General features: G+C 44.5%; 1 protein-coding gene across 1 annotated transcript in view; it reads right to left on the bottom strand.

The window, feature by feature from the left end:
• Positions 1-14,621, bottom strand: part of PARP14 (poly(ADP-ribose) polymerase family member 14) — a 48,429-nt gene extending 33,808 nt beyond the window's left edge. The window contains exons 1-5 of the mRNA XM_022567144.2: positions 14,378-14,621; positions 9,096-9,220; positions 8,313-8,346; positions 4,916-5,158; positions 1,945-2,181 (exon numbers count right to left, since the gene is read on the bottom strand). Of these exons, the coding sequence (XP_022422852.2) occupies positions 1,945-2,181; positions 4,916-5,158; positions 8,313-8,346; positions 9,096-9,220; positions 14,378-14,564 (826 nt within the window). The 5' untranslated portion in view covers positions 14,565-14,621. The remainder of the gene's footprint in view (positions 1-1,944; positions 2,182-4,915; positions 5,159-8,312; positions 8,347-9,095; positions 9,221-14,377) is intronic.
• Between the last annotated feature and the right edge of the window lie 1,163 nt (positions 14,622-15,784).

Raw genomic sequence — 15,784 nt, 5'->3', positions numbered from 1 at the left:
TATCTACAGTTTGCCTCATTATTAACTCATTGTAAGTGGTGAAATATCCTACAAGAAAAATTAATGTTATAGATGTACAGGAGACTGGGGGAAAGTGGAGAAGTTAAGAGCACAGATTATGGGGCCAGACTACCCAGGTTCAAATCCTGGCTCTGTCACTTACTAGCTGTGTAACCTTGGTCAAGTTATTGGACCTTCCTGTGCCTCAGTTTCTTCATTTGTAAAACAGGGATTACAATAATAGCAACGCCCATAAAGCAGTGTCTGAGAATGCACTTGGTAGCACCCTGCAGAGCTGTGCAAGTGTAAGTCATATTCATAAGGAGACAAAGCCAGAGAGAGAAAGGGAAAATCAGTGTATCTCAGACACAGAGAACAGGGAATGAGTGAGTTTTGAGGAGAAGGTGTGGTCAACATAGTCAGATGGTGCAAAGAGGTCAGGGCAAAGAGCAACTTTTGAGGGTGCCCTACGAGCGTGGCTCTAGCATAAAATAAACCTGAATAAAATAGCTCCTATTATTATTCATACACATGTAACATAGACATTCTGAGGACACACCCAACTGCCCCATGCCCTCAAGATGATCGAAAGCCCCATAGTTGTCAACTCCCATCATAAGCTGGGAGGTTAACTTCTAGAGTAACAGTTCTATGTAGCTCTCTCCCTGGGCCCAAGGTAAATTTCCCTGAGAGAGATTTAAAGAACATGCAACAGAAGCTCATCTTTCATCCCTCTGCCCAAGGAACGCTAGGTCTCTCATTCCATTTTAATCCAAACCATACCTTCACCACAATTTCCCCAACTCATAACAGCTGAAAGGAGGTTCCTCCAAGTACCCCTATGGAACAGTTTACTTTAAGTGAGTGGCATTCCACATGATCCTATCTCATCCTCCCTCAGTTGATCCCAAGCACAACGTTCCTTCTTTCCCTAAGAAGTCCGGCTCCCTAATTCCTACTCCTCAGCCTTGACCTCTGAACATCAGTGAAATCTCCAAGCTGACCTTGCACATGCCTCAGAGAACTGGCAATCTATGTCTACGAATCCCTCAGAAACATTTCCCTAAGGTTCAGCTGGGCAAGGTTTTCACAGGGTCATTGCAAAGAACAATCCAGCAGGCGTCCACTGATCATGTGAAACCACCCCTATTAATTTCTGAATGATGACACTGACAAGTGAAGCGAGAAGTGAAGATACTTTATAGGAACTGTGTGTTTCTGAGTATTTCTTTACCTAATCTTGTTGAAGTTAACTTGAGAATTTCTACCAAATGTATAGCTAAAATACAGATCACCTCTTTAAATACGGTATCTCAAAGGCTCTAAGAATTATATATTTTTCAGTCTGTCATAAGTACAGACCCATGAGAGAATCTCCTCATATCTTTCAAAAACTTGACATTGCTTCTCTAAAGTTTTGAATCACTGGATTCACTTAGCATGATATACCAGACGTACGGGACTGCTACTTGGATTTCCAAAAATATATATGGAGGGACTTCCCTGGTGGTCCAGTGGTTAAGAATCTGCCTTCCAGTGCAGGGGACATGGGTTCGATCCCTAGTCGGGGAACTAAGATCCCACATGCCACAGGGCAACTAAGCCCACGTGCTGCAACTACTGAGCACACGAGCCACAACTAGAGAGCCTGTGTGCCCCAACTACAGAGCCCACACACTCTGGAGCCCACTCGCCACAACTAGAGAGAAGCCCGCACGCCTCAACTACTGAGCCAGCGCACCACAACAAAGGTCCCGTGTGCCGCAACCAAGACCCGACACAGCCCAAAATAAAATAAATAAATGAATAAATAAATTTTAAAAACAAAAAAATATACAGATAAAAATAAAATACATCAGAATTCAACTGTTAACTGTTAAGATCTATTAAAATGGTTTTAATTATGCTAGGTAAGGTTTACAAAATTAGGCTAATAGGTATTACCTTTTCTGTCAAAAAATTCAATCAGTGCTGAACTCTCGTCAGGAAAACATTCAATGCTGGCCACTCTTCCCCCTCCATTACGAGGATTTTCAAATAAACATTTCAAATCATGGTCATCAACACCAGGTGGCAGGTTTTCAACTCGGATTGTTTTTGTCACTTCCAGAAGTCTTGCAGAAAGCTGAAGGTCTTTCACTGAATGGTGCTTGACACATTCATCAACAAATTTCAGGGCATCTACAAACCATAATCAATTAATCAATCAATCAAAAATTATGATTATATCTTTATATTATATAGAAGAAACTGAATATTAATTGAGACAAAGGAGGGAGACTAAGCACTCAATCTTTAAATGCAAGATTTTAATTCCCACATGAGAATCTACATGCCTAAAGCTTCCAGCCTCTGAACAGCAATGCACATAGGAATATCTTACCTGGATTGCTGACACTGAGTCGTGTGCCTGCCTCTAGTCACAGCCCCTTCCACCCCTCCTTGACATCACCACCTGAATGCACTCTCTACAATACAAATCTCATTTCACTCCTTCCTCGGCTCCCCATTACCTGCAGGCATGAGTTCAAGCTCCTTGGCTAGGCTTACAATGCCCTTGGCTATCTGACTTCAAACTAATTTCTAAATGTCACCTCTTGTTATTACCGACCATTCATTTTATTTTCCACACTGCCACAAAACCCAGTGATTATTTTGAAAACTACATTCTCTTTTGCCTTTGTATATACAATTTCCTCTGTCTAAAGCGCCTTTCTCCAATTTTTTTACCCTGGTCCTGTTCCTCCTTCCAGACTCAGCCCAATTATCTCTTTCAAATTAATAAATATTGACGGTGAGCCCATGATGTAACAGGCTCCGGGCTAGGATCCGGGGATAGAGGGGATGGATATAACAGCTCCTTGAAAGTTCACGATCCAGGAGGGAGGAAGTCTTGAAAGCAAACAAATGGCCTATTTGGGGATCAGATGAGGTGGGAAGATTAATACTGGGAATCAGACAAGGATTCCCAGAGTAAGTAGTCACTGATCTGAGTTTTGAAGGATGAAGAAGAGTTTACCGGGTATTTAAGGGGAGGAAACATTTCAGGCAGAGGGACCAGCAGGGGTGTGTAGCAACACAGCATATCTGAGACCTGATAGCCTGGTACTGCTGGAGTATAAACTTCAAAGAAAAACCAAGCCACCATTCTTGTGTCCTCTTTCCTCCCATTCCCCACAGCCTGCTGTTCACAGCTGAGGGAAGCAGCTTCTCCTCTTGCATCTTCATTGTTCACTTATGAATGGATTTCCTCCCTGCTCCACACAAGTTCCTCAAGAGCAGGAACCAAAAAATTCATCTATGTACCTACAGCAAGACAAGTACCTGGCACATAGTAGGTATCAACATTTTTGATCAATGAACAAAAGCAAGTCAACTTAGTTTTACCTTTATAAGAAATAATCATAAATTTGAACTAATAATAGCTCCCTTTATTGAGTCCTTATCATGTCTCAGGTACTATGTTAAGAGCTTTTCAAACACCATCTTATTTGATCCTCACAGAAACTGTATTAGGTAAGTATTATTGTCCCCATTTTATACATGAGGAAAGTAAAGCACACAGAGGGTAGTAACGTGGTCAACCTCAGATAATTAGTTAAATGGTGGAACTAGAATTTTGACTTCATGACCTGTGCTGGTTGATTAAGATCAACCATTCCACTGCCATGGCCGTGGAATAGTGAGGGCTTGGAATTGGAAAATTTCCTTGACTTCCAGAGATGGCTCTTCCAATCTCAGAAACTGTCCACAGACTCCTCACACAGACCTTAAAGAGCACTCACTTTCTGCGTCACATGCACTTACTCATCCCTGCATATGTGACAACCATGAAAGTATTTCTGTAAAATGTTACAAAAAACCCAAATGAACTTTTTAGCCAACCCCACTAAGGAAATATATGGTAAAGGGGTAAGAGAACAGGCTCTATAGAGGTGGGCTGCTTCAATTCAAATCCAGTTCTTCCAGTTATTAGCATCTCTGTCTCTGATTATCACCTCTGTGTCTCTGTCTCCTCAACTGTAAGATGAGGAATAATAATAATCTCGAAAGGTTGTTGAAAGGAACAAATAAGTTAATACATGGAACAAACTTAGCATAGTACCTGACTTATAGTAACACTGTATGAGTATTTGCTGTTATTATTACTCTCCAAAAAGTCCAGTTTAGTAACACAGATCAATATTTACTCCTCCCAATGAGATAACACATGGGAAAACATTGAGTCCTTTGCTTGGAATCTCTTTAATAACCTGACTTTAGATTTCTGTTTCGGTGTGTTATTTCTGTCTCTCTGTCTGTCTGTCTGTCTCTCTCTCTCACACACACAAACTCGTACAATAAAGTTTGATTTATTAAACATATCAGAGGGACTTCCCTGGTGGTGCAGTGGTTAAGAGTCTGCCTGCCAATGCAGGGGACATGGGTTCGAGCCCTGGTCCGGGAAGATCCCACATGCGGCGGAGCAACTAAGCCCGTACACCACAACTACTGAGCCTGCACTCTAGAGCCTGCGAGCCACAACTACCGAGCCCTGTGCCACAACTACTGAAGCCTGCGTGCCTAGAGCCCATGCTCTGCAACAAGAGAAGCCACCACAATGAGAAGACCATGCACAGCAACAAAGAGTAGCCCCCGCTCGCCGCAGCTAGAGAAATCCTGCGCACAACAACAAAGACCCAACGCAGCCAAAAATAAATAAATAAAATAAATAAACTTATTAAAAAAAAATCAGAATTTGGTTTCAGAATGAATTTGCTTCTCTTTCAAAATAAGAAAGCATCTGTATTAACTTGGAGTCCTCTCTTACTATTAGAAAGAGTGAAGCTTTCAGAAACGTTCCATAATCTAGGTGTCCCAAATCCCAAAGTGTAGTGCAAAGTAGGCTGACAAATGGAGCATCCTTTGATCTTACCAGTATATTTTTGAAAGGTAACTACAGCAACATTAAAATCTTGTATTAATTCCACTTTAAAGTCATCATGGGTCAGGCCACTTATGTTCTCCACTAAGAAGATTAGCATCATATCAGTCACATTTGCCTTCAGATTTTCAAATGCAACCAAAGAGGAAATATTTTCACATTCTTTTGGGGTGTCTTCCTTTTTTTCTGATCTTCTGTTGAGAGAGATATTTGCATCTAGTTCTTCTGATGCATCTGATTTTAGGGAGACAAAAAGGGTACAAGATGTTATATTTATCTACCATGTTCTTAGCAAAGTAAATTACCATAAGCTAATTACACTGCCCTGTTCCCTTCCTGGTCTCTTGGCTAACTCAAATAAAACATATCTTAGGGGACTTCCCTGGTGATCCAGTGATTAAGAATCCCCCTTCCAATGCAGGGGACATGGGTTCGATCCCTGGGCAGGGAAATAAGATCCCACATGCCGCAGGGACCGCAACTAGAGTGAAGACCCAACGCAGCCAAATAAAAAAATGTATTTTTTTAAAAAAACAGATCTTAGAGACTTTTAGCTTAATATATTAAAATAAAAAATAGTACTTAATTGTCTATTAATATGATGATGATTATTAATTTTTTATTTTATTTTACTCTTTTCTGCCTTGTTTTATTACACTCTTTTTTATTTTATTTTTATTACACTCTTTTCTGCCTTGTTTCTCTAAGGAACCTGGCTTGTTTTTCACAGCACTTGACATATATTTCTATCACAGCACCAAATTACAGTTATTGAACCAAGCTACTCCAAAGCAAGGGACATATTTATTCATCTTTGTATGGATGGCATATGGTATATAGTTGAGGCTCAATAAATGTTTGAATTGGAGAATTACTGCTTAGGTCACTGCAGAAAAGCAAGACTATCCCATGCCCATATTTGGGCATCACCTAACACATTATGCTCTGTAAAGCAATAATTTCCTATCACTGGAGAGAAAAAGGATACTTAGGGTGAATGACTAAGGAATGCACATGGAAGATAAAATGGCCCAGAGAATTATGGGTATACCTCAAACTTACAGAAGAGCAACCACCCAAGCCAGCTTGTTCCGCTTCATCGTTGGCCATAAGTGAGTTACATATACAGTTGACCCTTGAACAACACGGGGAATAGGAGCATCAACCCCCTGCACGGCCAAGTAACTGCGTGTAACTTTGACTTCTCAAAACCTTAACTACTAATAACCCACTGTTGACCGGAAGCCTTACTGATAACATGAACAGTACAGTCGATTAACACATATTTTGTATGTTATATGTACATCTACATATATTTTATGCATTCATGACATAGCTAATGTTTTCTTAATTTGTTCAATATTTCTACGCTATGCAGTTCATCTGTGAGTTTTTTCAAATTTCCAGAAATTTTTCAAATATATTTATTGAAAAAAATCCATGTATAAGCGGAGCCACGCAGTTCAAACCCGTGTTGTTCGAGGGTCAACTGTATACAGAAGGTCAGTCTCACTCTATGATTGTGCAATGAAGCATGATGAGTATGTTATGATCTTTAGACATTCTGTGAGCAGCTACTCAACTAGCACCCTTATGTTCAAGGCACTGGTTGTGTGGAGATGGGTGCATACAAAAAATGCTAGAAAAGGAAATTACCAGTTTTCTAATGGATGTATACAAAAATAAATAAATAAGAAATGGAACTGACATTTGTAAATGTTTATCATGGCAGAGTAAAATGCTATGTGCTCACCAAATCCATTTTGTTTTCTTCCTAGGCAACATTTCCCAGACTTCCTACAGTTGAGTTCCTACAGTAGAGTTCATGTGGCTAATGGAATATGGGTGGATCTGGTGAATTCCATTTTCCAGACCTGGCCAATCAAATCTCCTTTATGTGAATCTCCTTCTCCCTTGCAGTGACCTTGGAGGCCACATATCACAGGTAACGGTGTCAAAAAGATGGAAGGAGCCTGGATTCCTGAATAATTGTGTGAAGCAGTCTAGACTCCCCCCACCACCCTAGCTGCCGACTACACTGAACTGTGATTTGGGGGGCTTGTTTGTTACAGCAGTTAGATGACCCTGACAAAAACTCCTGTTATGTGCTGGATGTGACACCACACAAACACACACTCATGCCAAATAAAAAATAGCTTAAGGATTCGATAACAACATAAATTAGCATTCAGTGAGACAGGCATGACAAGCCGGCACGACTACCGGAGTCGGGGTGAGCTATATGAGTTCGACCCTTGACCCTGCCACTCTTTAGCCATGTGACCTTGGGCACATCTCTTAATTATAAAATGAGATGATTGGACTTAAGTGAATGGAAAGAGCCTTTCCACCAATATAGTTTATAACCCCATGACTATTAGAAGCTTCATCGCAAGAGTGGCTTGGTTGACTGCCAAATAAAGTCAACTTGATTGTGTCAACAATCAAGCCAAGAATCCAAACCAGGGAGATGAAGGAATTGGGCTGGGCTGGAATGGCTTCAGAGAAGAGGAAGAACCTGAGGAGATCTTGAAGACTATCCTAGAATTTAGGTAGAGAAAAGTGGAGTAGAATGTATTGTGAGCAACAGAAGTATAGGCAGAGTGCTGAGACTGCACCAAAACCATTTAGGAAATGGTGGCAATTTGACAAATGAAGCTTAAGGAGCACTTGTGCAGAGGTGTAAGAAATGAGGCCACGTATAAGTGATATCATATGGTATTTGTCTTTCTATGTGGAATCTAAAATACGACACAAATGAACATATCTACAAAACAGAAACAGACTCACAGACATAGAGAACAGATTGGTGGTTGGCAAGGGGGAGGAGGGGTAAGGGAAGGAAGGATTGGGAGTTTGGGATTAGCAGATGCAAACTATTATATATAGGATGGATAAACAACAAGGTCCTACTGTATAGCTACTAGGTTGCTGGCTGTTTCCTACAGCAGATGGGACGAGAAGAGCTGCCGCTGGTCTGGAGAGCTATACCCACATCCTGCACCCAGCGCTCAGAAAGCAACACTAACTGACTTAGCCACACACAGCACCCACTGTCACATCATGTCCTTGCTTCACAATGGCTGGATGGGCACAGGCAGACTCTGAAGGTCAGTTCATCCACCTCCCGGGTACCCCTTTATCCTCCCATCAATTGCAAGGTGTCTCCCAGCCCCCATAGAGAGAGCTGTTCCCATCCTTCTGACCTGAACCCTTAGGGCTCAAGAGGCAACCCTTGCACAGCTGGCTGGGAGGATGGAGATGATGCAGCCCAAAGCATCTCTCAGCTAACAAACCCTGCCTTGTGGAGTCAAGAAGAGAAGGATGACCTCCGCAACACATAGTGTTTAATATTGAAAGCAAAACTGCCTGGTGGATGAAAAGTTACCTGATTCTTTGACACGTTCTTTGGTCTTGGATTCCTGAAACCCAAACAATAAAGTAGCATTAATAAATTACTAATAATCTCTTTACATTAAGAAAGTGTCCCTAGGACCAGACTGGAGATGTAGGGTCTACAGAAATTATAACTAAAAGCGCAGGCAATGATGCTGTTTAATATACAGCACACAAATCACCTGCAAAAACGAGTCACAAATAAAAGAAACCCCAAAGGAGCACCAAGTGTCTGAGGTAAGACCTAAGTCAGAGAAATAATTTAGCTCATGTTCTTTTTCCCATTTAACATCTACTGAGTGTGTACTATTAACAAGCACTAGGCCATGTGCTTTACTAAGGCTGTCTCATTTAATCCTCACAACAACCCAATAATCCAAAGAGGTCAGTACTATTACTATCCCATTTTACACTTGAGGAAATACTTAGTACATTACAGTATAGATCGCTGGCCCCTCTGAACCATGTGAAAATGAAACAAATATAGCAAGTACCTGGGACAAACAGACCCAAGATTTTACATCTCAAACCACCATTATGGTAACCCCCCAATCTTGAATTTTCAAAAGCGTCAAAAATCAAACAAAAAGTGCTTCTTCTCCCATTATTTCATACCTACCCTATCACCACTCTCACTCCCTCCACACCTGTAAGTTGCTTTCCTCACCCCAGTTTGAGTCGTACTTCTCATTCCACTGTATTTCCTCATCGTGGTTCCCATCCCACACACCTTGGGAGAACACCCTACTTCCCTTGTAATCACCCCTTTACTTACCATTGTTGGAATTTTCCCCTCCTGGACTTCATCCGTGGCTCTGGGCAACTGGACAGTTAACTTGAATGTTCCTTTTCCGGGCCACACTAACTCGTGGTTCTCTCTCGCCAGAACTTGCTGCCGAACTGAAATTTTTTTAAAAAGGCAACTGTTAAAGCAATCTTTGTTCACAACATTATTCTGTGATTTCTGTAGGCTTCACCATCAGCAGTGAGCGGCTCGGTCAGTTCCTCAAGAGAGGCTATGTGTGGTGGAAAGGGGGACGTTAGCAAGCAGACACAGATTTGAATTCTATCTTTAAACTTACTTTTTTAACCCTGAGCATGTTCCTTAATAAGCCTTATTTACAAAATCTCAGTCTTCTTGTCTATTAATTAATGAAGACTGTCTTGTGTGGGTGTTACATGGATTAGATTCAAGAAACATTATAAAGAACTTAGGACAGTATGTGATGCCCAGTAGGCACTCAGAAAGGGAGCATTATTTATTCTACAGTGAAAGGAAATAATTAAAGCATCCCTCACTGTGAGCCAGGGATGCTAGGACATAACATTATGAAAGCCATGTTTTAGGAAAGTGACTCAGGTGAACATAAGCAGAATAGCGAGGAGCCTCATTAAAAAGGTATTTCAATCAATTCTTTAACCTGTGATGATAAGATGGGAGAGATTCTTACCAAAAAAAAAAAAAAAATTAACACATTTGGCAGCTGGGCTGTAGTGGAAGAAAAAAATGAACAGTGGACATGAGTCCAAAGACCTGGATTCAAATTCCAACTCTGCCACCAACTAGCTGTGTCATTGATAAAATATCTTAACTTCTTGCGTCTCCGTTTCCATACTTGAAGCAGTGTCTGTGAATGAATTTTGTGACACCCATAAGAGCTGTGTAACTGTAAGTTATTGTACAATTATAAGAAGGAGCAGTCAGAGAGAGAAAAGGAAAATCGGTGTATCTGAGAAAAGGAAAATCGGTGTATTGTACAATTATAAGAAGGAGCAGTCAGAGAGAGAAAAGGAAAATCGGTGTATCTGAGACAGTGGAGAATAGGGAATGAGTGAGTTTAGAGGTGGAGGCCTGGCCAACGTAGTCAGGCAGTACAAAGAGGTCAGGGCGAAGGAGAATCCTGGAGAGTGCCCTGCATTCACAGGTGTGGCTCTGCTATGGATGTTGGGCTACTATGTTGTATTCTGATATGGTTGCCTGCTGAGGCTGAAGATACGGGTAGAATCTTTCATCAAAAGGGACTTGAGGCCTTCCCTGGTGGCGCAGTGGTTGGGAGTCCACCTGCTGATGCAGGAGACACGGGTTCGTGCCCCGGTCCGGGAAGATCCCACATGCTGTGGAGCCGCTGGGCCCGTGAGCCATGGCTGAGCCTGCGCGTCCGGAGCCTGTGCTCCGCAGTGGGAGTGGCCACAACAGTGAGAGGCCCGCGTACCGCAAAAAAAAAAAAAAGAGGGACTTGAATAGCTTTCCCACCTCAACCATCCATGAAGAGGATGAGGGAGGTAATGACTTAATTGGATGCCATCTCAAAAACAGGCCTCAAAAACAGTATGAGAAGGAATGCCAGACTCTAATTTCATCCTTTGTGAGCAGGGTGGGTGTTTTTGCATGGACTCCTGATAAGCTGTCCTAAGCTGCAGTGAGGACTAAGGACTGGATAGGACCCCTGAGCCCAGAGAGCAGGCTAAGTTTTATAAGCCAAGCTATCTAGAGTCATGGACCTCTGTGTTACATTCCTTTTATTATTCCCTATACTTTGGTAGAGTCCTGTCCAGGTATCTAAATGTGCCAGCTTGTTCTGAGATTGTGTGTAATATGTATGGGCACAACTATTTTAAGAGAGCAAGTGGTAGCAGTAACAGTAAGTGATCCGCAACAAGGAGAAAGTGAATCTGGGAGGAAGAAGAGCTGAAATGCTGCCATCTAAACACCCTTACCCATGTGGACAGGCTCTCTTCTGCACCAATCTCAGACCGTCCATATTTAATTTAGGGAGAAGCTGACAATAATCAGGAGCAAAATTATGACCAGAAAAGATGATAAATGTACACATCTGAAACAGGATTTAAAATCGTTTTTTATATAAATTTTTTTTTTTTTTTTTTTTTTTTTTTTGGCTGAGTTGGGTCTTCGTTGCTGCACGCGGGCTTTCTCTAGTTGCGGCAAGCGGGGGCTACTCTTCGTTGCGGTGCACACGTTTCTCATTGCGGTGGCTTCTCTTGTTGCGGAGCAGGGGCTCTAGGCGCGCGGGCTTCAGTAGTTGTGGATCACAGGCTCCAGAGCTCAGGCTCCGTAGTTGTGGCGCACGGGCTTAGTTGCTCCGCGGCATGTGGGATCTTCCCGGACCAGGGCTTGAACCCGTGTCCCCTGCATTGGCAGGCGGATTCTTAACCACTGCGCCACCAGGGAAGCCCAGGATTTAAAATCTGACAAGGCAATTTACACTCGACTTTTCGGAAATTCAGCCAATTATACAGAAGTACACAGCTTCCAAGTAGTTTCTGTTTGCTATCCACTCATTTCTACAGAGGAGTGCTTTTGGGCTCATTCTTATTATGTGAATGATAAGAATCAAGTTGTGTTACACTATGGGCCTGCACCTGTTGCGGCCACTTCCTTCCCTGGAGGGCAGAGGGTGTTCCTGTGGAAGAAGACCTTTGCCGGAGGGACAGTGCTGGGGTAGGTAATTTGATGTTAGCAAACTCCTGACCACTTGCTTCTGAGAAAGCCACTCCTCTGGGAGGAAACCAAAACTGAACAGGGACTTTCCACCCCTAAGAACTTTGACCATACAAAGAGCTGCACTAAGCTGTGAGTGTGGCTGGGTGGGTACTACTGCAAGAAGGACATTAGAGCAGTCTAGAGGTGGGTGAAGGGAGGAAGCGGGCTGGGAGATGGGAAGGAAGAAACCTCGCAGGGAGACTGAAATCACTTCTGCTTTGAGGACTAGAACAGAATGATGTTATCACCACACAATTATATTTTTGCTGTTTGTATTTTTATGAGGTTTGTATTTTCTACAATTATTTCCCTTTTTGTTCATTCAGGGTCATCAACAAACAACAGGGATTCTCAGACTTTAGCGAATCAGTGTCACCTGGGGTGCGGTTAAACATGCAGATTCCCACCCACCCCACACTCAGGGTACCTGAGTCTCTAGGACAGAGCTGGGAATGTGCCTGTTTAACCTGTTGTGATTTGGATGCAGGGGGTCTGTTGCCGCAATGTGAGGACTACTCTTGAGGATAATGGGATTTTAAAGAAGAAAGAAGTGTCCCTAAGGGCCAGGCCCATGGTGATGTTGATAATCGGAATCAAAATGGTAAAATCCTTTGAGGAAAAGTGAAGCCCCGGGGAAATGGCTTACATTGCACAAATGCCCTTTTGAGCATTGCTTGGTGAAATTAACCCTTGGAAAACTTTTTGACATTGTTCTAAGGGCTCTGAGCCAGGCAGGTCTCCTGACCCCTGCCCACCTCGCTTCCTTCACACTGGTCTGTGCACCCCTCTCTTCTCTGGGTTTCATTCTTTCCTTCTTGCACCCCTGCCCTAGAGCATTCCAATTGCTCTGATGGCCTCGTAAGCCTCCTTGCTTCTCCTCTGACCCAAATGCTTCTCCAAATCCACCAACAGGAAGGCAGGGTCAGTGGTTGTCCACATCCTTGCCTTTGAGATCCTGATGGAAAAAGCTGTGCACTGGGAGAACAGCAGGTCATGTGCTTCCCAGTGCAGACCTGGTAGGTGTCTCGAGCAAGCAGATAACTGGTGGGTACTTGTCCTCCCGCTTCCCTAATAGCAACAGCATGAGGAGAGGTTAACTCAGCTGCTCAATTGCCTATGGGGAGGGAACTTCCCCCTCAAAGTTCAAAACTCCTAACCCTCAATCAACTCAGAATGCCACCCCTGCTCCCAGCCTGAGGACCACCCTGAAACTGACTGGAGAGGTTCCAGCAGACCATCGACGAAGATACTGTGCACTGATCAACAGTACCTGCCTTTCCCCTCCAATAAACCTCTATATTTACATGCAGACAATGAGATTCTAGGCAGTGCTTCTGCCCCTCTCCCAAGTGATCCCAGAATCACTGGGAATCTCCACCATGCGGAAATCCCTGTGACTCCTCACATGGCTTAGCTCCCTCCATCCTTCCCCATCTAAAAAATAAGAGAAAGCACAGGGGCTCTCCCTCTCCCTCTCTCCCAAGCGGAGCATCCTGCAGAATCAGTTACCAAATCCAGATGGTACGCAAACATGCATCTTCCATCCCCATGCTGACTTTCCTTGTTCAAGGGCTCACTGGTCCTCACTTGGACATTGCATGACACTCTTCAAAGGTCTGATGTCCATGGTCTCTCCCAACAGAAATCACTGTGCTTATCTGCAACCAAATTTATCTCCCAAAAGTATATTTGGACATGGCTCTCCCCTGCCTACCTGTGGGGGAAAGTTCATACTCCTTAGCGTGTCATGCAAGGTCCTCTTTTATCTCAACCCAATATTCTATTAGCCTTAATTTCCACCCCACTTCTTTTTAAAAAGGAAGTTTAATAAGAGAAGGCCTAAGATTTTTTAAAATACTAGCACCTCCTTTGTAATCTTATAAAATTTCCCAGATCCCACCTGTTCTTTTTAGTGCCAGTCTCCAGACCTCCCTTGTGCACAGAGATAAGGAGAGGGCTCATTCCTCAAACCAAAGCTGCCCAAGGGCGCCCAGCACTTCCCTGGAGACGCCTTTGCTCTCCCGTCCCCAGCACTGCAGCCAGCTCCCATCTGAAGAGCTCTCCCCAGTATCTCGCCTATCAAGAACTGAATTCACCCTCAGGAGTCAGTTTAGATGTGACTTTCCTGGAAACCTTCTCTTCCCTTCAAATTGTGTTCCCATAAACCTCTGGAGTTCCAGAACTGCGGCTTTCATAGGAAGAAGACAAAAATTGCAATGGCATTGCAACTCTGTCCCTAACACACGATGCCACTACACGATGTAGCCTCGTAAAATGAGGTGGGTGCACCAGCTCTCAGGCAGCTCCCTTCAGTCACACGGTGCTAAATGTTTATTTAAACCACCTGGGCTGTCTGCCACCAGCTCCGGGAGCGCCTGGAAGCGCCGCGCACGCAGCGCCCCCGACGCGCCTTGTCTATTCTGCGCGCCCCACGCTCTTTCCTACATCTGCTGCCGGAGCCGGACGAATTCTCCCGCCGCGCGCCCCAGCCCCAGGTTTCCCTGGAAGGAGAGCCCCCGCTGTCCCCTCTCCCCCGCACCCCTTGCCCCCCTCACCGTCGTCGGGGTAGAAGAGCACAAGGAAACGAGGCGGGCTCCCCGGCGCCTGGCGGACCTCACACTCCCCGCCTCCTGATCTCTTCTGGCTCTGGAAGTACATCTGCAACTTGGTGCTCAAGTTCTTCGGGGGATGGGGACCCCAGGACCCTTCGACCAGCAGCGGGAAGGGGCCGGGCGCAGCCATCCTCCCCTCCGCTGGTCTGGCTCCGACTGCAGGCCGCCCCAGATCCCGGTGGTTAAGCCTCTTTCGCTTTCGTTTCCCAGAACACTCCTCCCACCCTTAGTTCCTGCCTTTGGAACTTCCCCAGCTGCCCCAAGTTGGGACTAGAAACCACCGTCCTCCCGACGCCTCCTCCCCAATTCTTCACTTTCATCTCTGGACCACGGCAGAAGGTGGTATCGCCTTTGTGGCCTCCCTGCATCTGTATACGCGGGACCCTAAGCTCAGGGCACTGTCTGCCACTCACCCAAGCCACAGGTGAAAGCAGCAGCTCTGGTCACTAGACCTTGGCGGAAACACGAAGAAAGCTTAATTTTTGGCGCAGGCCGCCATTTTACAAACTCTGATTCTTTAGAATGTCTGGGGCCCATTTTCAGACTTCTTTCGACAGTCACCTAATTATCAGAATTTTACCTTGCTTCCCTCCTGACCTGTTAATATTCTGTGTCTAGAGATGTGGGGGAAACAGTACATTCACAGCTGTGTTTTTATGGAATATTGGCTAGGTGCCACGCACGCTGAATGGATTCAACAAACAGACACCGTCTGTGCCCTCCCTGCGCTCATGAAGCCGTGGGGATGCAGAGCAGTTAGGACACAGTGGAATAAGTGCTTTTGGAAGGAATATGCAGGTGTTCCTGGAACAAATTAGGAGGGGCTCCTAGCCCAGGCGTGGGAGCTCAGGGAGGGTTTATGGGGAGGCAACATGGAACCTGAAGCCAAGGGTGACTGGAGATAACCTTGGCGGGTGGGGAAGAGGGGAGTTCCGTGTGATTTACTTGTATGGGATCCCTTGAGCTGCTGGGCAGTAGCCAGAATAGAGGCAGGAGGCCAGCCAAGTGGCTACTGTAGTGTCGCAGGGGAGAGATGAGGGTGACTGAGACCAGGGTACTGATCTAGGAGGACAGAGAAGGGGTGGGGTTCCGAATTGATATTGGACTTGCGGAAGGATGTGGAAAGCGAGAGCAGACACTCAAGCGTGATTCCATGGTCATACATGCATGGCCTGAGCAGCTGGCTAGATAAAAGTGGCATCTACCCGATGGGAGCACTAAAGTGGGAGAGACGCTAGGAATGTGTGTATCCTTGACCATAGTAAGGGAGTGTTTCAAGTGAGAAGGAGGGATCATCATTCAAATACAACCAATACATCAGGTGAGAGAAATGTCTCTTGGACTCAGAGG

This window comes from Delphinapterus leucas, chromosome 4, assembly GCF_059928025.1.
Source record: "Delphinapterus leucas isolate spDelLeu-1000000601 "Yukka" chromosome 4, BTC_Dleu_Yukka2, whole genome shotgun sequence".
Classification (NCBI taxonomy): domain Eukaryota; kingdom Metazoa; phylum Chordata; class Mammalia; order Artiodactyla; family Monodontidae; genus Delphinapterus; species Delphinapterus leucas.
This window is presented reverse-complemented; position numbering and strand designations above follow the sequence as displayed.